The sequence below is a fragment of the Maniola jurtina genome, chromosome 8 (assembly GCF_905333055.1).
Source record: "Maniola jurtina chromosome 8, ilManJurt1.1, whole genome shotgun sequence".
NCBI classification, from domain to species: domain Eukaryota; kingdom Metazoa; phylum Arthropoda; class Insecta; order Lepidoptera; family Nymphalidae; genus Maniola; species Maniola jurtina.
Genome location: NC_060036.1, coordinates 4681657 through 4705107, shown reverse-complemented (window position 1 = coordinate 4705107; position 23451 = coordinate 4681657). Strand labels below are relative to the sequence as shown.

General features: G+C 36.9%; 2 protein-coding genes across 2 annotated transcripts; one reads left to right on the top strand and one right to left on the bottom strand.

Annotated features, from left to right (window-relative positions):
- LOC123867637 (protein FAM76A) lies at positions 1-8472 on the bottom strand. Its single transcript, XM_045909744.1, has 9 exons — positions 8197-8472; positions 7980-8044; positions 6610-6713; positions 6022-6134; positions 5463-5575; positions 3915-4051; positions 2354-2475; positions 1194-1520; positions 1-951 (listed from the first exon to the last, which is right to left on the bottom strand). Exons 1-8 carry the CDS (start codon positions 8290-8292, stop codon positions 1284-1286), a joined length of 987 nt encoding a protein of 328 aa, XP_045765700.1. The 5' UTR covers positions 8293-8472; the 3' UTR covers positions 1-951; positions 1194-1283.
- Positions 8473-8811: 339 nt separating this feature from the next.
- Positions 8812-18261, top strand: LOC123867631. Its single transcript, XM_045909735.1, has 9 exons — positions 8812-9009; positions 9085-9234; positions 9773-9908; positions 10762-10946; positions 12175-12509; positions 13383-13560; positions 14551-14617; positions 14692-15104; positions 15182-18261. Exons 1-9 carry the CDS (start codon positions 8961-8963, stop codon positions 18076-18078), a joined length of 4410 nt encoding a protein of 1469 aa, XP_045765691.1. The 5' UTR covers positions 8812-8960; the 3' UTR covers positions 18079-18261.
- The last annotated feature ends 5190 nt before the right edge of the window (positions 18262-23451 follow it).

Genomic DNA, 23451 nt, shown 5'->3' with positions numbered 1-23451 from the left:
ACGTATCTTGTCGCGCGTTAAATAATAAAGGAGATACTTTTTCACTTGTAATAATACTATGGTTTCTTCCAATGTTAGTTCGCGGTGAAGGTTTTTAGCACCGTTCATAGAAAATGTTTATCTTTGATCAAATTATCAATGTATTCAATAAATAAGAAAATTATCCGTCGTCTCTAAAGGCCGAAATTAATAATAACCAATCTATCTATAAGTCGATAAGTCAATTTGTCAAAAATTAAAGTGTTTTTTTTTTTTAACAAATAATAACAAATAATATTAGAGAGGTGTTTGATATAGCAAGCGCCCCAGACGACTGTGAACCCAAACAAGATAGGCTATCTGGTGGGAGGCTACGGCCTTGGCTAGTTACCACCCTACCGGGAAAGATGCGTCGCCAAGCGATTTAGCGTTCCGGCATGATGCCGCGTGGAAACCAAAGGAGTGTGAGTTTAATAAAAGCCGCATACCCCTTCCAGGTTGGCCCGCTTTCATCTTAGACTGCAGACTTACCTACCACCAGGTGAGATTGCAGTCAAGGGCTAACTTGTAACTGAATTAAAAAAAGTTCAACACTAAAACCAGACTAGCTACAAAATTGTTTTTCTATCGCTTGGTATGTTTTAATATTGCACTATATTTATAATCTTCTCTCCTTTCATTTGACATCCCACTCAATACGTAGCAAAAAATAAATTCAGAGACCCCCACTTTTTTGGATGTTACATCCGCCATATTGATTTTATTCATATAGATTGTAGCATATGTCACCCGGACTATAATAACGAATAAATTGACACCTAATTAATCAAAACCAGTTCAGTAGTTTAGGTGCACACATAAATACAAACATACATACATAGATATTATATAGACTACTAAAATCATAACTTTTTCTTTCAGCTTTGCCATAATCAATTAAAAAAGTAAGTCAATGATTCAAAAGCTCTTAAAAATTTTTTTTTTCTCTCTCGTCTGGCTTTACAAGGATTAGCCAATGTCAAGTTTGTGGTTATTTGTAACAAGTTAGTTAAACTATACAAGTATGGACCCCGTCTGTGCCGGCGCTCGCCGACATACGCACGGCACCCCTTTATAACGCTTTCCAGACAGTTTCAACAAAAAAAAAACACTCCAAAAAGGCAGAGCACGCCCGCCAGCTAACACCAACACAGACGAAGTCTTGATGACGTTTCAAAATTTATTTGGATAAAAAACTTTGTATTTGTATCGACAGATTATAGATAGGTAGATTATTAATTTTGTTTATGTGGCTATAAATTGATCTAATTGGTGCTCGGGCTGTCGGTGCCGCTGCTGCCGTTCTCGGTGTTCGCGAGCGCGGATTTCATGTTCTTGTTGTTCTTCTTGTTGGATTTGCTGAGCGTGGCCACTTCTTTGAGGAGGTTCTGTATTTTTGAGTTCATGAGCGTGAATTTGGTTTCGTTTAAACGCTCCTTGTTCTTCATTTCTGTCCGGAGGTCTGTCGTGACGTTGTGGTGCTGCGCTTTTAATTCGGTGATCTGAAACAATATGATTACTTCAGGAAATCAGGAAAATATATAAAATCCATACCAATATTATGAATGCGAAAGTGTTTATGTCTGTTTTTTTTATCAATCTTATAGGCAAGTGCTTGACCACAATCACACTTGATGGAAAGTGATGATTTGGCCTAAGATGGGACGCGTTTACCTAGAAGATGCCTATTCACTCTTGTTTTAAAGATACCCGGACTGTAATAATTACTCTTCCATGATGAGGAAACACAGCTGATAGTGGAAGAGTATTTCAAACCTTAGCCATGCGTATGAGGAATGATGACGCAATACGTTTCGTGCGTGCAGATAGAGTGTCGACGACATAAGGATGTCTGCTAGCTTATCTACGCTATGTTTAAATTGTCTCTCGCGCATCGCTTGGTTTAAAATCGTTTAAAAAATCGTACTTGGGTAGACTCACAAAATTTGTGAGTGTGAGTTTCTTTATTTAATAAAGAAACTGGAACGAAAATTAATTAATAAAAACGAGTAAATTCGGGTGATTCAGGTTGACAGACAACTGTTATAATAATACAATTGCAAGCCTCAATAGCTCAACGGTTATAAGAGCGGACTGAGATCCGAAAGGTCGGCGGTTCAAACCCTACCCGTTGCACTATCGTACCTACTCCTAGCACAAGCTTTACGCTTAGTTGGAGGGGTAAGGGGAATGTTAGTCATGATTAAAATGTCTAATATTCTTTTTTAAAAAGAAAGAAAAAGTATGCGTGATCGTTGACGTCACATTTCATTTCAACATTGGTGGTGTTTCTGGTTTTCGTGGTCTTAACTGTTTGTATGAATGCAGTACATACCAACTTGTCTTTGGAAAGCAACTCCATGTCCTTTTGTTGAACTCTCTTCTGCAGACTGGCGATGGTTTCCTTTAGCTGCGTCATCGCTACCACGTGGTCTGAACTGTTTGGATCCAATTCTCCTGAACAACCGAAAAAATATTTTCTTTCATAAATATATAAATAGCGTTTGCCTACCATGAACACTAAACAACGCTAGACAAAATGCCAGTGCGCTATAGGCTTTTGCGGAATTTTTCAGCACCTTATGTTAATTTTGAGGACTTTTGGAATACAGTGTTGACCCTTAAAATATAATCCCTTATTGTATTTAAGGGTCAGGGCAGACCGAGCGCAAAACTCTTCCACCATACAGTTGTGTAGTTTTCTGACGGATAATAACTAACCAGTTTTTCGGGCAGAACGAAGTCTTTTTTACCCGACTACGGCAAAGCCGAAAGGAAGGGTTATGATTTTAGCAGTCTATTATGTATTTAATTTTTCACATTTTCTTGAGAGAATTCTTTTATTTACAGCGCCAGTTGTTTACTGCCTTGTTAGCGGTCCAAGGCACCAAAACACAAATTAATTTCATACTAGAGGTTGGCCGCGACTTTGTCCGCGTGGATTTAGGTTTTTAAAGATCCCTGGGAACTGTTTGATTTTCTAGGATAAAATGCCTATATCAATTACAGGGACGCAAGCTACCTTGGTACCAAATTTCATACAAATCGGTTAAGCGGATGGGTTTTTAGGAATCCCGTGGGAACTCTTTGATTTTCCGGGATAAAAAGTAACCTATGTCCGTCCCCGGGATATAAGCTAACCCTGTACCTTTCGTCAAAATCGGTTAAACTGTTGGGCCGTGAAAAGGTACCAGACAGACCGACAGACACACTTTCGCATTTAGGTTTAGGTTTAAAGATATTTATTCTCATAAAGACATAGAAAAGTCATTCACATGAGAACTTAACTCTAAGAATACACTATAATATTAGTATGGATTGTCGGTGTTAGCGCCATGTATCAACGCAATTGTAGTTTTTGCAGAGTAAATTCAGACAAGCGCTATCTCTTTCTCGCATGAAAAGAGCGATATTGATTTAATATAACATATGGATAGATCGAAAACGCAAAGGTCGAGCATATTTGGGTAGACGGATATTAATAGAGATGATGCTACTATTCAAATCAGCCACTTTTTATCAGACGTCAAAACGCTCGCTTAGTATGGGAGCTTGTATGAAATACACAGATGTGACGTCATACACATTTGGCGTAGTTTGACGTACTATATTTAGTTAAATCGATAATTTAAAATGGTGACCAACTAAAGACTAGCAGTGAATGTGGATTTTCCGAATTTTGACAGATAATAATCACTAAGAAATACTTTATTTTTGACCTAGGCATCATCCCTATTATATCATACAATATAGTCTTTATCCTACTTCAATAGAGTTGTAAATAGCATGCACGATAGAAAACAAAAGAAAAAAGTTAATCGAATTTCTAAATTCTTTTAAAGCTGCATATTTCATGTTAATTTTTGATTAAAAATAAATAAAAAAAACAAACGTACCTCGAGGGTTAAAAATATACATGCCTTGTATAGGGTTAAGTTTGGACTTCTTCTCCATCGGTTGTGAGTCATTCATGTCCCCGGAGCCCATAGACTTCTTGTCCAATTTGCGTTTGTCTTTGTGACTGCTCTTCGACCTGCGCGTAGTACATCTCTTGCGTTTAATATTACTAACATGGTAACATACTAAAAACTGTAAATGTTTGTCGGTTCATTTGCTTGTGGGGCACATCACGCAAAACCACTGCAACAATTAAATTTAGAAAGTTCAAAGACAAATACCAGATTGCTATTCTTAAACATACCACCACAGATAGAAGGCTCAGTTTATGTAAGTATAAATTACTAGGTGATGCGTGACTTCATCCACATGGATTTAGGTTTTTGAAAAAGATCCTGCAGGAACTCGATTCCTGGTGATAAACAGTAGCCTATATTTGCCCCTGGATGCAAGCAATGTCTGTATCAAGTTCGTCAGAATCCGTTAAACACATGGACTGTGAAAAACTAGCCAACAGACAGACAGGAAGACAAACACTCTTTCATATTTTTATATTAATATGGATTATGTATTGTAGGAATGAATATCAAAGCATATACCAAAATACTATCTCACAATTATTGTAAATTTTTATTTGTTGATGTTGTATATAAATATTTTGTTTTTCATATCTGCTGTATATTTGTTATGTCCTCAAATAGTCTATAACATGTGAAACACTAAAAGCCAACAACACTTCGATTATTGAGAAATAAGTAGTTTGGCAAATACAAAGGAAACTGATGAACCGACAAACAGTGTTCCTACAGGAATTATAATTTTTTCGCACTTGCTTAGAAATTGCTTTATTATTAAAAAACAAAATGTCAATCAGCTCTTTTTGAAAGAAACAACGCGCCAGTATTTCCAACACAACATTAATAAAAATTGCTGGACAGTTTCATACTGTCGACAGTTATTTAAGTGCACAATAACATAAATTAGGACGCACCCAGAGAGAAGAAAGAAAGAAAGAAGAACATAAATTAGGGTTTTTTAGGTTGATATATAAATATCATAAACCAGAAGGATCAGGTGCACAACCATGAGCTAAACATGCTCTACGAGGCACGGAGGCACCAACTTCCTAACTCTGGGCTAGTACTGGGTATTCTTTGGCTTGTATTAACTGGGACCTAAAGAACCTCAACATCTGTTGTCTGTAGTCAAACATGTCAACCACTAGACTTAGGGCCCTTTCACAATACTTGCAAGTTGCAATGCAAAGTTGCATCGAAAAATTCTAAGATAACGCACAACATATTGTTGGAATTTACATGGGAACCGCATTGAGTTGTGGCATCGTACTTGCGATGCGGCGTGAGGTGTATTGTGGAAGGGCCTTTAGGTGTAGTCTTCTATAGTCTGAAATTCGATACAAACTTTATGGGCCAATCTCCACAAAGCGATACTACGATACTATCGCGACGATAGTTCGTATTGCCGAGATTCTCTCGTCCGTGAAGATGGCGCCTTAGAGATAGTACAATAAAAAGTTGTCAACTGACTTGTGTGAGCGGTGCTTGTTTTTATCGGCCGTGGACATATTGTGCTGCTTGGTCCGTGCCAGCGCCCGCTTCAGGGACTGCGTGCACAGCCAACACAGCAGCTTGCCGTCCACCTGAAACATATGCTAGTGTCTTCACTAAGGATTTGAGTTACGGGCGAAATGAGCAGGAATTTTCACATTTTCATTTCTCTCCCTACTAAAAATGGTAAAAAAAAATTATACAAGTACGATTTTTACTATACGAGAATATACGAGATACTTAAGTCTATCCGAGTCTCCCAAAAAACATTTAGGTACAAACAAACTTAGTTTTTTGCAGACCCAAATAAAATATTTGTTTTTGAGACTAAATTGATCCAATCAATTAACCATTTATCTATTGAACTCTAAGCTGAATGCAAAAATCTTGTTATCTTTGGTTAGTTTAAATTTTAGCGTCCTGTAGAGTATTAAAGTCAAAGTTAAAGTCAAAATCATTTATTCAAAGTAGGTACTAGGTACTATTGTACTCCTTTTGATGGTCGAAATATTATGGATGAGCAAATTGTGGTACATACAACCTTCTTGTTATCATCGTGCCTGTCGAAAGCGCAGCGCTGCTTGCACTGCTCGCACGTCACGGCGGCGCCATACTTGCGCTCCGAGTTGGCGCATCGCTGACATTTGTTGCCTAAAAACATACAAACACATTTTGTTAGGTGTAAGCAATTTGTCTAATTCTGACTGTTGCATGAGAGCGTTTTTGCATGAGCCACCGCATGGCAATATTTACGGTCGCGATATACGACACACTATACACAACGTGACGTTCGTACGTTTTTCTAGCAGCAGACGTTGTAAAGGAAGAAGAATTGGTACAACATAGATAGACTGTGCTCCTTATATAAATGCTTAAATAATTATTATAAAACCAGCCAAGTGCGAGTCAGACTCGCGCACTGAGCGATCCATACTCAAGTATTTTTTTTTACATTTTGTACGATAAATCAAAAACTATTATGCATAAAAATAAATAAATAACTTTATAACACAGATAAGTTATAAGACAGACAACAAAGTGATCCTATAGGGTTTCTTTTTCCTTTTAAGGTACAGAACCTTAATAACAAACTTATACTTTTATGAAACAAATGAAATGAACTTACCAATAAATGCAGCAATAATGTTGCAGTATTCACACGCTGTAGGCTTCCCATAGGCCTTGACATTGGCCTCACATTTTTTACAGATTGAGGAAGTATTTGATTTGCTGCAAATTGAAATATACAACCACTAAAGTACAACACAACTTTGCAGAGTCTTGTAAGTGAAGCTAAAATCATACAAGCTGAACCTATACAAGTTATCTTTGACAAAACCTTGATAAAAATTTTCATTTTATATTCATTCTTAGAATTCCATAGTAACACAAGGAACCTTTTTAATTTCTTTCAGACAATTAGTCTGTTGTCAAAATAATTTTAAAAATTAATGATAAACGGAAAGTTAAAGTGAAACCTCCTCTTACCATTACACAAAGACATATTTAAATTAAAATAAAAACCAGTCAAGTGCGAGTTGGACTCACATATATAAGTTAATGACAACAGTACCCTCTATATGTGTTTTTTTTTTTTTTTTGTGAAGGCATTTAATTTTTTTTTGTTATGTTACCACAAATTCACTGTTTTTGGATTTATTTCTTTATTTTTGCTAACAGACCTATCTACCTACCAAATTTCATGATTCTAGGTCAACTTTTTTTTGTAGGTTTTTTGAAAAAACCACTTCTGAAAAATCAATAAGATAAACAGAAACAGGCTGTTTAAATCCATTACAAATTGATGCTATTTGACAGTCTTAGGTCAAGAAAAATAGAATTATTATGCATTTATAATGTAACTTCTAACTTATAATTTGAGATTAATAAATAATTTATATATATTTTACATTATTCTTATATTTTATGTGTTACACATACTAGCCTGGTGTTTTTGAATTAGAAACAATTGAATACAACAAAAAAAGTTGCTAGTGCCAAGTTAGGTACAAGTTACAAAGTACCTTGATATTGGTATTTTAACTTGAAACACCTTATATTATTCTATGCAATTCTGCAATCCAAATTATTGTGAAGTTTTTCAATAATATTGCTATTGTTAGAAAGAGCAACAAAGTTGCAAGAGGAAACTATTGAATAATGGTGATTCAACTGACATCCTGTTTGCTTCATAACCTACTTGGCTATTGTAGGCCAAGTGAATTGACAGAAAAGGAATATTATATTGATAGTAGATTAGTGTCATATTTCCTTTCCTTAATTTTAATTTAAAGTTTTGCACCTAATTACAATTTTTAATACTGGGAATCTCAAGCATTCGTGTTTCTCAGAATTGAGACTGCGTCATAGATTGATTATGTGAAACTGGTAATTCAAGTGAATGTTTTGTCAACATAACATTTGTAAAATAAAGCTACCTCAGAAAATACGCAATTTTCTTTACATATATCACATGACTTGGCGCATGGTTCTGACCTTGTCTGTTGGAACTCCGAACGACAGTATGTGCACTTGACGACGGGAAAAGAGCCACGACACTCCTGAAAAACAGAACACAGCGTCACGACTGACGTCAGAACTCAAAACCAACTGTAAACGTTGTACGTAATTGTATCTTCTTCATCATACAGCTGCACAGTAAAAGCATTTGATACAGATCAATGAATAAATTAACACGAATAATTGACCTTACCTTGCAAAGCTGTTCTCCAGGAGACAGTTCTTCGAAAGGATGTCTTGAGAAACAACGAGAACAAGCAAAAAGTGCTGTGGATGCGGCTGAACTCATCTTAGGACAAGATTTATATCTATAGAATGGAAAATGTTTCACTTGAAATGCTAACAAAAAATCAAAATATAACACAAATGACGCCAGAAAACTTCAAAAATTATGACAAAGTGAAATGTTCTCGGATGACGACGAAACGGAACGCCATGACACTTGACAGCAGTAGGGAAGAGTCGTGAGCCAAAGAGTATGATAATAATTATTTAGAGGTTTTGTCGTGAGTTTAATCGTGAGCGATGTGAGCGCATATTAATACAATCTACATCTATCAAATCGATATCGAATGAATACAATGTGCAATTTTGTACATGAGGGCAGTTCTCCTTTACTTTATGATCTAGACATGATCTAGACAGACCGTGAAATCGATGCCGTGAACCAAAAACCAATACTGTGCCACAAACTAGTAGAGAGGACCACATATACTAAGTCTGTGACCACAACATGTTATTGGTCTCAGGTCTGTGACCACACCAACTGTCAATTCGACCAAAGACTACAATATTATTGAATTCGACAAGACGTTATTGCGGTTATTGTTCGCTAGACGCAGTTTTTGATAATATTTTGTTTAGATTTTAAAAATGATATTGTGTCTAATTAGGTGTTTTTTTGCTGAAATTATCGTGCACTGCGTTGTGTATTAACTAAACCTTTAGTATATTAAAATGGCTATACCACCGTTTCCGTCACATGATTTGGCTAAGCTCGTTCTTGGTATGTTGTTTGGCGGGAGAGCGAAAAACGACATATTTCTAAAGGAATTCGGTAAATTACCCCTTTGTATTCCAGGGTACCTTGCCGAGGAGCAGTTAATGACAGCTTATGATGAATTCCTACAGGCAAGCCCTTATTTGGATATCCTAAGAAATGAATATGACAGGATATTTATGACGTCTCTCAAGAGCATATTAGCGGAATATAGGGCTGTTAAAATTTATGGTAAGCTATTTGACGTGCTTGGTGATAACTACCGGGTTAAAAATGACCATTTGTGGGCATATTTATGGAATGTAGAATGTGCATCATCAATTTTTTGGCATGGCATATTTATCACGCAAAGTGATAAAATAAGATCTTGAAAAAGATTTTATATAGGATATCTTCCGTACACAATAAGTGGGGTCGATTTTTTTTCTCGTTCAATCTCATAGGGTGTTGTTGGATAGGTCTTTTAAAAATGTATCAGGTGTATCAATACCATTTTTCAATTCAAGAATATGTTTGCAAAATAGTAAGCTTCGAAGTGCTAATTTTTGTTAGAGTTAATTGTCCATGTCCTATGCCAGCTAAATCGTTGGTTTTGGATAGGTATGTAGTAAAACAAAGACTACAGAACTGGTTTTTATACTATCAATTGCCATTTTTTCTATATTAATAACAATGCCAATATAATAACTAATGAGCTATTATCTGTATTAAAAATAATTTTAAAGTACATTAATTTGTAATGTTTAAAACAATTATTTTGTATTTACAGTTGAAACCTGCAAGCCGTTTTTGTTGCGTAAAAAGTTAATCCAGTGTTCAAACTTATTGGAAGTTGTCAAGTTTCTGATAAATCATGTGGACATTAGCAGGCTTCATATGCAAGAGCCAAGCACTGACAAATCAAGGTGCTTTATATTTGTATTTTATTGACACAGTTTACAAATCCATACTATAATAAATACTAAAATGGGAAAGTAAATGGGGAAGAGTGTTTGTTTGTTGGTTTATTGGTTTGTAGTTTTGTCCTTCAATCATGTTGCAATGGAGCAACAGATTGACATTATTTTTTTGCATAGGTATAGTTAAAGACCTGGAGAGTAAGAGGCTACTTTATCCTGAAAAATCAAAGAGTCCTCATGTAATTTTTAAAAACCTGAATTGACACGGATGAAGTCACAGGCATAACCTACTTTATCATAAATGCAAAAGAATATCAACTATCTGTTGTCTTTCAAAGCAAGATTTTCTACAAAGAATACTTGAGAGGTGGATATGGGCTTCTTTTTCCCCAGGAAATTGGAGTTACCACAGGATTATAAAAAACTATCTGTGTGAATGAAGCTGTGAGCACTATCTAGTAATATAAAAAAATTATACTTTTTCATAGCTCAACCACTTATCTTGGTGAAATGTGACATGGAAATAAAAGTTGAAAGTTCGTCTTGAGGTATATAGGATACTTTTACACCAGCAAATCCAAGATTTACCACAGGATACTTAACTATCTAACTCCACACAGACAATAGTGGGCTATATTATGTCATGTTAGCTTAGATTAAATGCTGGCAATTTAGCCCAAAAGGATGTGGGTTTAATGAAAACCGCCATGCATCCCTCAGGTTAGCCTGCTTCCATCTTGGCCTACATCATCACTTACCATTAGGTGAGATGGCAGTCAAGAGCTAACTAAATCTGAATAAAAAAAAGTTTTGTGTATGACCAAATAAAATGATAATTGTTAAAAAAATTGTGTTGCAGTTGCAATAGACAGACTTTGTACACAAAATCCAATGGCTGTGAAGTGTGCAATTCCCTCAACCTCAGTGCATGTGAGTGTAGACCCAGGGCTAGCAGATCAGTGGCTATGCTGCACCCTGCAAGCCAAACTGAGGCGAGCACTCCAGAAACCTCCATTGAAACTACCTCCTTAGCTGATTTACCTGGTGAGTTGATTGACTCATACTCATTTATAATATTTTTTGAAATAGAATAGAATAGGTATATTTTTATTCAAGTAAAATTTTACAAGTGCTTTTGAATCATCAAAATAATTTACCACTAGTTCGGAATGCTGTTCCTACCAAGAAGAACCAGTAAGAAATTATTAAATATTATAAATGTGAAAGTGTGTTGGTTTGTCCTTCAATCACGCCGCAACGGAACTACAGATTGGGATGATTTTTGCATACATATAGTTAAGAACCTGGAAAGTGACATAGGCTACTTTTATCCCAGCAAATCAAAAAGTTCCCCCAAAATTTAAAACCATGCAGACTAAGGTGCCAGTATCAGCCAGTAATATTAATGAAAAAATGTCAGAGTTTGGCTCCAGCAATGTGTATGAGCATTGCCGGGTACATTATTAGATATTAGACTGCCTGATTACCTGCTACTATTTTACAATTGTGTTGTTGCTTACTGCTGTGCCGAAAGATAAAATTCCTTAAAAGTTTGTTGCTATAATTTTTCAGTAAGTGTAATTTATATAATTTCTTTTGAGAATTTATTCTTTACCCACGAAATGTGTCTTTGTCTATCTGTCCATTTAATCAATTTTAACAAAATTAGTACAGAGTTTATATCCCAGGGTGCCGGAAAATTAAAGGGTTCCTGTAGAACTAGTAGTAGTAAAGTAGTATGTACAGTTAAGAAACCTGCATGCCTAAAAGTTCTTCATTATAATTTTCGATAAAGTAAACTAATATAAGTATTATAATTTTCGGTAAAGTTTTTTCATTTTCATTTTTCATAATGGCACTTGAACGCGGGGAAGAGACCCGCGCTCAGTAGTGAGGCGGTGATAAGTTGATGATGATGATGGTGATAGACCATATGATATGCTTGGCCCATCAAATGAGGCTGCATTTGTTCATTTAATTTTTGACCTTTAAGGTCTATCCTAAAATATATCCACTGAGAAGCTGCTTCAATAAAAATATTAAAAATATTGCAGTTTGATTTGTTGAAGCTTGCTCACTAATACAATGCAACAAAAATACCATAAATTCAACCAATCACAATAATTGCGATTGTAATAATGATTTGATGTAGGTTTTCCGGAATCAGCGTGCTGATCTTATCAAAAAATTGGTAGCTTTGCTTAATCAAACAACCTTACTAATATAGACTGTGTTTATTTAATAAACAGAGTTTTTTATTTTATTCATACAGGTAATTCTATAACAAAAAGAAATTCCAACAAGGAGCTGCCAAAGGAGATTGCACATTCACAAAGTAATTTGAATCCTCAAATATCACAAAGTAGCCCGGCTCCACTAATAACGCGAAGCTCAGTAGAACAAATATCGCAAAGTAGCCCAGTTCAACCTGGATCGCAAAGAACTACAGTACAACAAGTACCACAAAGACTTATGTTGCAGCAAGTAGCTTATATGACTCTGAAAAATCCAGATAATCCAAGCAGCACCAGTGTAAGACCGCAAGTTTCTTCTGGGCCGCACTTACAAGGCAATAATGTTGCTTTTAATAGACAAGACATTTCTATGGTAAGAACACAAACTTTAATTTTTAGATATTCACTGATTTGATTTGATCGATTTTGATTTGCCCAGTCACTTGGCCAAAAGCTATGCTGAACCCTATTATTGAGACTACAATATGCACTGTCCACGGAGAGAAGTTAATATAGTGCTCTCTCTCTCTGTTACATAATCCCATACAAATGACAAAACAGAAAAGTCAGTGGGCGTTAACCATTTTGAGTAACCAACCAATCACAAAGTTTTTCATACTACTGCAGGAGCAATAGGTACGGGACCAGCCCTGTATGTGTAAAAAAACGTGTTCATCGTAATCTTAATCGACAGTAAATTCTGCTCCTTGATAGATTGAATTTTCTGCTCTCACTTTCTTCACAGCCAATCTAGGAGCAGAATTTGCTAACGATTACGATGAATACGTTTTTAGGGTTCCGTACCTCAAAAGAAAAAACGGAATCCTTATAGGATCACTTTGTTGTCTGTCTGTCTGCCTGTCTGTCTGTCTGTCCGTCCGTCCGTCCGTTGTGTGTGAAAATGTGTTTCAATTTTTTAAGTAAGATAACTATACCAAGTGCGGTATCATATGAAAGGGCTTTACCTGTACATTCTAAAACAGATTTTTATTATTATGCACAATAGTTTTTAATTTATCGTGCAAAATGTTGGAAAAAATACCCGAGTACGGAACCCTCCGTTGCGCGAGTCTGACTCGCACTTGGCCGGTTTTTTCTTACACAACCGGGGGGCAAGGCTAACTTGTTTCTCGCCGCTTACTATTGCTGCTATGAAAATAAAATGGTGTTATTTCTTGTACGATGGTACCTACGGAACCCTTCGTGTGCGAGTCCGACTCGCGCTTGACCGTTTTTCTATTTGCAGGCGAAATCCGATGAAGCTAAACAGAAAATCGAAGAGTTCAATACAATATTTAACTTAGTCTGCAGCAATCAGATTTCTAAAGAACCATCTAGAATAAACAGTGATGTTCCTCCAAATTCTACTAACAAACCAATATGTAATGCTGGTTCATTTCAAGAGTTTGCTACCGGTGTGGCTGGTAAGTTTCAGATCATAATATCATCTTTATTTAGTAGACAATGATAAACACTTTGTCCAATTCCATGGATTTAGGTTTTCTAAATATCCCTTGGGAAACTATTTGATTTTCCTAGTAGGATAAACGATAGCCTATGCCTGTCTCCAGGAAGCAAACTAGTATACCAAATAGACGATGCCCACGATGCCGACGATTTTTTAGAATTCCATACCTCAAAAGGACAGACAGACAACAAAGTGATCCTTTAAGGGTTCATCCCTTAAAGGATCACAGAAGTAAAGGAAAAATCCAAAACCTGTGAATTTGTAGCTACATCACACCAAAAAATTTAAAATGTGTTCACAAAAAAAATAATTTACTAAATCACGTTAACATGCAGTACTCTACATAAAAGTGTTAGGTACGTATATATCTTATACGATGTAACGAATGTACGTACATACATATATCTTGTATGATGATATGGAACTCTTCGTGTGTGAGTCTTTTTAGAATCCCGTGGGAACTCTTTGATTTCCGGGAAAAAAGGCAGCTTTCGTCTTTCCCTAGGATGTAAGCTATCTCCATACCAGATTTGGTAAGTGGCCAAACTGGCTGTGAAAAGCTAGCAGACAGGCAGACAGATTATAATATTAGTATGGATATGTCAGTTAGATTTTTCATATGTGTATACAGTGTGTTTTTTTTTAACTTGGACAGTATGGGGAAATCAGAAACCATAGAAGATACAGGGAAAGCGTCTTAGGAACCATTTGCTCTTTTTTTTATGAAAAGTATTTTGGTGGAGTAAATTTTTAGGTCAAGCGTGAGTTGTCCATAAAAATCAATGAAATTGACAAAAAAGTTTTATAATGCTAATCGAGTCAGTTTCATGTAAGGATCATTTCATTGTATTGGAAGAAAAAAATCGGGACAGCAGAACACATACTGTCCAAGTTAAAAAAAACACTGTATAGAAGATAAGAACTTTTATGACTATGTCACTTATAGGAACAGCGATCGACAAGGAAAAACCGACTGTACCTGATTCCAGTACATCTGAAAATTTTATTGCACAGTAAGTTGATTTATTTTAGTCATAATCTGGTTATTATTTTGGTATTACCTACATTTATTTTTATAACTTTTCAGGACAACATCCTTGAACGAAAACAGACAAAGTACAACTCCTTTTACTAATATAAAAGGCCCACCACCGTCTGGAAAATATTTTATAAAAGCAAGTTCAATGCACAGCCCGTACCTTCAAGTGAAGCCAAACCAAATTCCAAAAAGCCAGTTCATAAGAATCAAAGAATCAAAGTATGATGACCCAAAAGTAACGATTCTCTCTGATGTCAAAGTCGATAATACCTTTAAAGGCAACAATTTCGTTAAAATACCTCCGGTTCTAAGAGCTAATACTAATTCATCGATGCAGATGCAGACTATATATATTAATGGTACGCCTGCGTATACAAATAGACGGCAAACGGGAGCAAATCTCACTTACACAAAGGACGAAATTATGGCGATGCCTACAATTATTGTTGTACCTTCATCAGGTAATTAGGATCATCAATTTAAATTAATCATATTTTAATGTCTTACATTATGCTGTACTTAGTGTTTTTTATTGCAGGCCTCACGCAGAGCTCAGCGGCAACTTATAGTCAGAGAACTATGTCTTGCAGTACAAATACTATAACAACGAGCTCAACGCCGCGTGTTTTAGGGCCTTTAGTTATAGACGTTTCATCAAACAGCCCACCTCCCAAGAAAAGTTCACAGTTGCCAGATTTAAGTTTTGAAGACCCTAAAAAAGTAGTTTCTGAAGGTCTAGTTAAAACTGTTGATATCACAGCTGCTTCTTTGCCAAAGGATTCAAATATTGCTGTTCCCAATAAAACTAGTACCCCTAATGCTGTACCGCCTACGAGAAAATCTTCATCCACCCCCCGACGGAACTCTCATGTTAGGGTGTTAGACTTTGCCACACCTAGAAGGATATTGCACGAAACTATTAATGAAAATGACTCAAACAAATTGTCCACAGAGAGTGATACAAATGGCAATGAAATTATCCCAAACGGTCCCTCAGATATACCAGTTCATACAAATCTTGTAAAAGATGATAACTATAACAGAGCTGATACAAATAAAAATAAAAATAAATCAACTAAAGAAAATGAAACGAACTTAGTGAAAAAAAGTAACTGGGACGCGGAACTTCGTGCACTTGCTATTGCAAACGAAGTTTACGAAGAACCTGTGGTGACCCCGAAGCCTAAGCCGAAGCAGAAGCCGAAGAAAATGAAGAAGAAGAAAAAGATATCCTCGGCCGCTGAGATTGTTCCTGAAACTTCAGACTCGGATAGTACGAAAACAACAAATTCCACTTCACACACAACATCGAAATCAAACGAAAGTATTAAATCGGTTGAAAATGTTGAACAGCTCATAAAAGAAGTGCTACATAAGAATGTAGTGCCAGAAAGTATTAATAATATAACTACATGCGACGGAATCGCCAATACGTTACACTTAACAGATAAAAGTCAAATGAAAGTAAACACTAGTGATGACCGTGTGGACACCCCTGAAGCTGAGAGACTCTCTCTACAAAATGCTATCGGCGTCAAACTTAACATATCTGATTTCTTAGAAACCCCATATAAACAAGTTTTATATGACATTCAGATGGAAACACCCAAGTTTTTAGGTTCCGACCTACCCGATGAACCCATTTCAGACATAAAAATCACAAGCATTCCCACACCACTATTTCTGAATACACCCAAGCTGTTGCAGGCTACACCATCTTCGTATGCATCTCGTCCTACTGATTATTCCAGTGGAAGCTCTTATTATAAACCCGATGATCATGATTACATACCGCCGACTGAAGTCCTACACTGTGCAGGAACTGTAATGAAAGATGCTGCTCAGTCTACTAAAGAAGGAACAATTTTAACAGAGCCCAAGGAAAAAGAAAAGTCTGCAAAATCAAGTCGGCCTCAGAGGAAGTGCACCAAGAATGTGTCATATAGAAGTCCTATGTGTGTTTCCAAAACAAAATACGATGACTCGTTCGAAGCGGGTTCGGTCTCTAGCGAAACGAGTAACATAAGCACAAAGGATAAAAAAATTGACAAATCAATAAATAAAAAAGCTCATTTAAAAACTAAATCTGATAAAAAGAAAAAAGCATATAAATCACCAATAAAATCTAAAAGTTTTATGAAGATAAAGCCCAGGCGACTTACACCCATCAAAGTCTCGTCCAGCAAAGGACGGAAGAAAACATCTGATGTAACAGAAAACTGTGCTTCAAACCCTAGAAAGAGGACTTTAAGTAAGGACAAAACAAATATCACAACTATGGTAGTCGCAGCACCTACAAAGTCTCGTAGAAAATCTTCAACGCCTAGAAAGCTCGATTGCACAAAATCATTTACCTTAGACACGGTTGTACAAAATTCTTCTATTCTGCCTACTAGCGGTCATGGTGTAGAGAAAGGAACCAACACGTGCCCTCTACAAGATTCTGACAACGAACAACTGGCTCTTCGATGGTCCGATGACGGCTCGCAAGACGCTAAACCTAAAGAGAAAGAGGAGCAACCCACTTCAAGTTCCCTACCCGATGAAGACGACCTCACTAAGATAAAGGAATATATCGAGACATCTGCACCGCAAAAAGTTGTATCTGATAAAAATAGTGAAGGGAGCTTGCAAAATGATCTAATAAAAAGAGGCTTCGATGCCGAGACTGCCAAAATTATTGAACGAGACTTGCTCGATGCCACGCCCATCCAAGACACGGCGATACAGTCGACGAGCAACGAAGAAGTAGCCGTTAAAAATCTTGAAGTATCCCTACCTGTAAGCGACAGAATAGAGTCCGACTCTAGTGCTAATCCTTTGCACATAGTTCAAGAGGAAGATGAAGTGGAAGAAATCGAACTGTCGGTTTACGAGTGTAACGAAGACACCAAGAATTTCATTTCGTGTCGATTCGATGAATCAACATTTGTCCCTAGTACTAGCATATCGAAATTGAAGGATAAGTTTTCAATGGAACTATGTGTGGACGATGATCTGACAATAAGGTTAAGAGCTAATTCTTTTATAAGTTTATTCGACATGGATCCTGAGGAATTGCTTAACACATACAATCCCAGGGAGACAGAAGAGGCGGTTAGTTCCATATCTAACATCGACAAACTGTACACTCCAATGAAAGATGTCGTCAGAGCGCAGTGTTATGAAATATTCGATTCCACACTTACCAGTATAGACACGCCGCTTAAATCGGAAGTCACTTACGAAACAAAGGTCACTGAAATCATATTAGAAGTCGAAAGAGAAGATGTTAAAGAGAAGACGGAAAGTAAAAAGAGAAAGAGGTTACAGAGCGGGAGCTTGGAGGACGCATTGAGTAAAAAGTCCAAACCTGATGCCCAGTACTTACTTAAATCTGCGAATATACAAAACATAGATATCGAATCGGTATTGAGCAAGTTACATGGGCCGTAACGAATGGAAATTGTTTTTATTTATATTTCTGTGTGATTTATAGGATCTGTATGAAGGTACCCAAACAGAAAAGTACTTCACAAACTACTAAATTAGTATCTAGTACCTATAGAAGGGCTGTTACAAATAAAATTCGTATTTTATGAAGCTGCCAAAATTAAAATAACACGACAACATGTAAGCAAAAACAGGGCTCTCTCCGTCACTTACTCCATACAATCGTAGTTCCAATTTCATTTGAATATTAAGCAACCAAAGTCCATGAAATTTTGCAGACATATTCTAGAAACTAATATCTGTGCCTGTGGTGTTTTAGATTTTTCTGAAATCTGGAAAACCACAGGCACATATATTAGTTTCTAGAATATGTCTGCAAAATTTCATGGACTTTGGTTGCTTAATATTCAAATGAAATCGGAACTACGTTTGTATGGAACGAGTGACGGAGAGACCCCTCTTAAAATAATTATTATGTTGACCATATTTTTCTCTGCGTCGGATTCCTCGTTGCTTAATTCCTTATTCCTTTCCAAATTCCATGGTAAGAAATAACGGAATAGGAAATAAAGCGGTTGGTTCCTTTCGCATATGTTGGATAATGATGGATATCTGCAATTATTTTTATTTTACTTGGGGACGCAAAAAAATGGATTTAGACCAAACGAGTGAATGCTCGCTTTATCCCACTATGTCAAAATTATCTTTGTATTTAAACAGATAGTATGATACGTGTGAAACAGAGACATACAATGTTTATCCAAAAAAAATTTTGATAAAATGGGAATAGAGCGAGTATTCGTTGATTTGGTCTGTATCCACCACAAGACTAGGGATTTTTACGATTAAAACAGATGTTATGTACTTTTGAGACTCGCATAAACATACTTTTTACGGTGTTTCCACACAGTTGTTGCTAAATATGTTTAGCAGTGTTATAAATATTGAATTTAATAGTGTTGAAAATATTTCTTAATATTATTAATTGACTAATTTTATGAAATGACTGCCTCGTTAGTTTTATTCGACTGCGGCCTTCGCATCATGAGGTCCTGAGTTCGACTCCTGAGTCAAGACAAAGAGCTACTGAGCTTTTCTGTCAAGAATTTCTTAGTAGAAGCCCGGTGAAGTTGACGGTAACTAGCCACGGCCGTAGCCTCCCACCAGACCGGACCGGACGTGCCTATTCAAAATGCATACACAGCTAATATGTCTGTGTGGGAGCACCATCACGTCTTATACTACAAACACTCGACGCGACGTTGTGTCGGCTGTTCTTAGTGTGTTTCTAGTCATAGATAGTTCTATGATTAGATTTGAAGGGCGTTGAAAGTATGTTTCTGCCGTCAAAGTTAACTCTCATTTGGCTACTGTCGCTCTTAAGAGGCAGATTTTTTTTTCAGCTTAAGCTTCCATGGAAACATTGGTTAAGGAAAGGAAGTGGAAATCCACGATACGCAAGGAACAACAGGCTTATTTCGCTCTAATCGGCCAAAACACAAATCTGTATGGTATAGTGTGCAGCATGCGACATGCATCGACCATCCCCACTACTAAACATGCAGGAAAATTTTGCTTGGTTGCTTGTTTTCCTGTATGTTTGGTATTAGGAGAGTGAGCTATTCGTGTCGCATGCTGAACGTTGTAAATTTGTCTGTTTTGGCGGATTATAGTGAATTAAGCATGTCATTCCTTGAATTCCATGCTGTCAAGAGGCGTCCTGGGCGTCCAAACGAAAGAAATTCATAGTTGTTGAGTTTTTTAAACCGCTATGGCTGCTAAGTAGGATATCAGGCGAGAAGTAGCCAAATGTGGTGAGCGTACGAAACTCAATACTTGTAAATATAGCATTTTATGAGTTTAAGCCATTGATATTGATAATACTTACATTTTAAGTACAGATTTTGTTCTAAAGTGCTAGACACGATCAATAAGAATAAAAGTGATTTTTTGAATAAATGTATTATTTTAATTTATAATTATTTTTATCTTCTTGTCTTCTGTGTTAGACCCAGAGAAGTCCGGGGTTTGAGTCGGGGCGGCGCTCTTTACCAAATACTTACTGCGTCACAGGTTGAGATAGCAACTGGGTCCACACCCACACAGCTTTCTCTCTGCGGCTGAGCGCGGGTGTAAAGGGTGTCCCCCCGCCTTGCCATCTCAACCTGTCGCGTACCTACTATAGGTAGATATAGAATATGGAATATTATTTTATTCAAATAAACTTTCACAAGTGTTTTTGAATCGACAAAATAATTTTCCACTGGTTCGGAATACCGTTCCCACCGAGAAGAACCAGCAAGAAACTCGGCGGCTGTTCTTTTCAAATGTTCAACCTTGCGAAGCCGGGAAAGTCGCTAAACTCAATTTTTAGTATTCACAGAGCGGTACAGAAGCATCTGCACAGATATTCGTTCAGGTGTGCTCATTAAAATGATTAAGTATACAGCGAACGAGCGAATGCGTCTAATTTGCCGTTCGGTAATCAGAGTGTGCATGCGATTATGATATTCCGTTTAATTAGATATCGCAATTAGAGGTAATCGCGACACCGTCGTGGGTGCGAACCGTTCATTACTCATGCTAATTTGTCCCGCTGCATGCTGCCACGGTGTACACGGTGCTATCTCGGGGGAAAATCGCCTCGAGTTTCGACTGAAAGTATAGAGATTTATATGTAAAAGCTAGAGCGGCTATTGGGAACATTGGATACTGTTTTAATTCGGTTATACCTCAAGCCACCTTTCAAACAACAAAAAACTAAATTAAAATCGGTTCATTCGTTTAGGAGCTACGATGCCACAGACACGTCAAACTTATAACACCCCTCTTTTTGGATCGGGGGTTAAAAATCTCTAAATCGGCAGATTCAATAGTGCCTTTTCATAATGTTCCTTGTAGAATAGACATAAATTTTAAGTAGCTACTAAGTGTAGAGAATTAGTAGTACAGCCTTTGCATCAAATTCATTACTATATCGAAAGTAGTACTGAGTAATTATTGCTTTTAATTAGCCTGAAGCTGACCATTCACTGGCTTGAGCTTGGGTCGCACGATTCTGTTCTTTATTGTTCGCATGCCTACTTACACATACAAAATCGGCGGCCTTATTACAACGATGTCAAAACGGCAACGCCCGGCTTCTAAATATTTCAGTATCATTAGTCAACAAGATAAAATTGAAAACTAAAACCCGACTGCGATCGTCTTAATAAACGCCGGAATATTAGAGTAAAATTGTTTTTCTGTCGCTTGGTATATTTTAATGTTTATGCACATTCATATCATGAGCTCAAAATTTTCTCTTTAATTTGACCCCCACTCGATACAATAGCAAATAAAAATTTTGGAGACCTCCACTTTTTTATGTAAAATCCGTTAGGTCAATTTTTTCATATAAAATATAGCCTATGTCAACCGGACCTTTACAACGAATCAATTGACACCTCATTCATCAAAATCAGCCCAGTAGTTTAGGCACTACGGTGTAACACACAGAATTTGGATACAAACATACATACATACATATGTCCTACAAGAAATAACACTTTTATCTTTTTAAGTTTTCATAGCGGTTATTTTAAAATTTTTATTATTTGTTATTATAGTGGCTATAGGAATAGGTAGGTAACTACACGTGTTCTGTGAAAATTTCAACTCTTTATGTATTACAGTTTATGGGATATAGCCCGTTGACAGACAGACGAAAGGACGGACTCACAGCGGAGGCTTAGTAATAGGGCCCCGTTGGCATCCTTTGGGCACGAAATCCTAAAAAGTTATCCTCGGCTATCTAAAGCCGCTTTCAAAGCAACAAAAATTATCGCGTAGAGTAAAATAGTCAAGTGGCCTCTTTTTGAGACTTGTCCTATCTGTGACTAATACCTATATTCGCCGCTTAACAGGGCTCTCTCCGTCACTCGTTTCCACTCGTTTCATACAACCGTAGTTCCAATTTCATTTGAATATTAAGCAACCAAAGTCCATGAAATTTTGCAGACATATTCTAGAAACTAATATCTGTGTCTGTGGTGTTTTAGATTTTTCTAAAAATATGTAGTTTTAAAATTACAGGGGCTCCAAGATTTGTATGAAAATTTCAAGACCGCGTAACTTTGAAACCGAATATTTTAACAGAAATCTGGAAAACCACAGACATAGATATTAGTTTCTAGAATATGTTTGCAAAACTTCATGGACTTAGGTTGCTTAGTATTCAAATGAAATTGGAACTACGATTGTATGAAACGAGTGGAAACGAGTGACGGAGAGAGCCCTCTTAAGGTAAAACCTGTGCGAGCGGTGTGTGCATGTTGAGTTAATTTGTTACGCTTAATAATTATAAGTTGTGTTATAAGAATTACGAGGATGTGGATGTCTAATAGCACCTCGCTTTTCTATACGGAACTATTATCAGAAGATCTTTTTGGTAATAGATCGGTAGATGCCTCGGAAACAGTGTCTACTAACTACTTTGTTGGTCGGTAGATTGTCACACTAATATTATTATAAAGGTGAAAGTTTGTGTGTGTGTGTGTGTGTGTGTGTGTGTGTGTGTTTGTTACTCCTTCACGCAAAAACTACTGGACGGATTTGGCTGTTTAGAATGGAGATACATTATAGACTGGATTAGCACAGGCTACTTTTTATCCCGGAAAATCAAAGAGTTCCCACGGGATTTTTAAAAAAACCTTCATCCACGCGAACGAAGTCGCGGGCATCAGCTAGTAAGAAATATTTCCAAAACTTAAAATTAGGATTAGGTACGTTTTCTTTACTGTGAGAGTCAAAGTTACATCTAGAATTAATGATCTAGGCTAGGGCAAGATACTAGGATACAAAAGAAAGGATATTTGAATACAATAATAATTAAGAACATCTGAAAACCTGCGCCATGGTTTATTAATAAAAGCAAGAACCCGGTCAATACCTACAACGTCGACTAGGTACGGCCGGGCTCTAGCCTGTATCCTGACTCCTAAGCTTGTCCTGAGTGACGGCGCACCGCGTATGGCGGATAGCGGAGCGGATTTACACGCTGACCGAATATGCGCTAGCATATGGAACGCCCTTCCGGCATCAGTTTTCCCTTCCACCTATAATATAGTACCTTCAAGTCAAGAGTGAATAGGCATCTTCTAGGCAAGCGCGCTCCATCTTAGGCTGCTCATCACTTGTTAGCAGGTCTGATTGCAGCCAAGCGTTAGTCTATATAATTAAAAAAAAAACACATTTGTTTCAATGCTCCTTTCATTCCGCCTTCACGGTGAACCGAGGGCACATATTACTAGATTGCTTTAATAGTTTCTATGTCCAAAGCTAGAAGGTAGACGACGTCACCACTGTGATCGCTGGTCACAATAAGAAAGATTTGCG

Coding starts and splice junctions, on each gene's coding strand:
- LOC123867637 (XM_045909744.1), bottom strand. CDS start 8,292: ATGAGTTCAGCCGCATCCACAGCACTTTTTGCTTGTTCTCGTTGTTTC. Junction 2,476..3,914: donor GTATATTTTTAACCCTCGAG/GTACGTTTGTTT, acceptor TCGGTTGTTCAG/GAGAATTGGATCCAAACAGT. Junction 1,521..2,353: donor TGCTTTCCAAAGACAAGTTG/GTATGTACTGCA, acceptor ATATTGTTTCAG/ATCACCGAATTAAAAGCGCA.
- LOC123867631 (XM_045909735.1), top strand. CDS start 8,961: ATGGCTATACCACCGTTTCCGTCACATGATTTGGCTAAGCTCGTTCTT. Junction 10,947..12,174: donor CTCCTTAGCTGATTTACCTG/GTGAGTTGATTG, acceptor TTATTCATACAG/GTAATTCTATAACAAAAAGA. Junction 12,510..13,382: donor ATAGACAAGACATTTCTATG/GTAAGAACACAA, acceptor TTCTATTTGCAG/GCGAAATCCGATGAAGCTAA.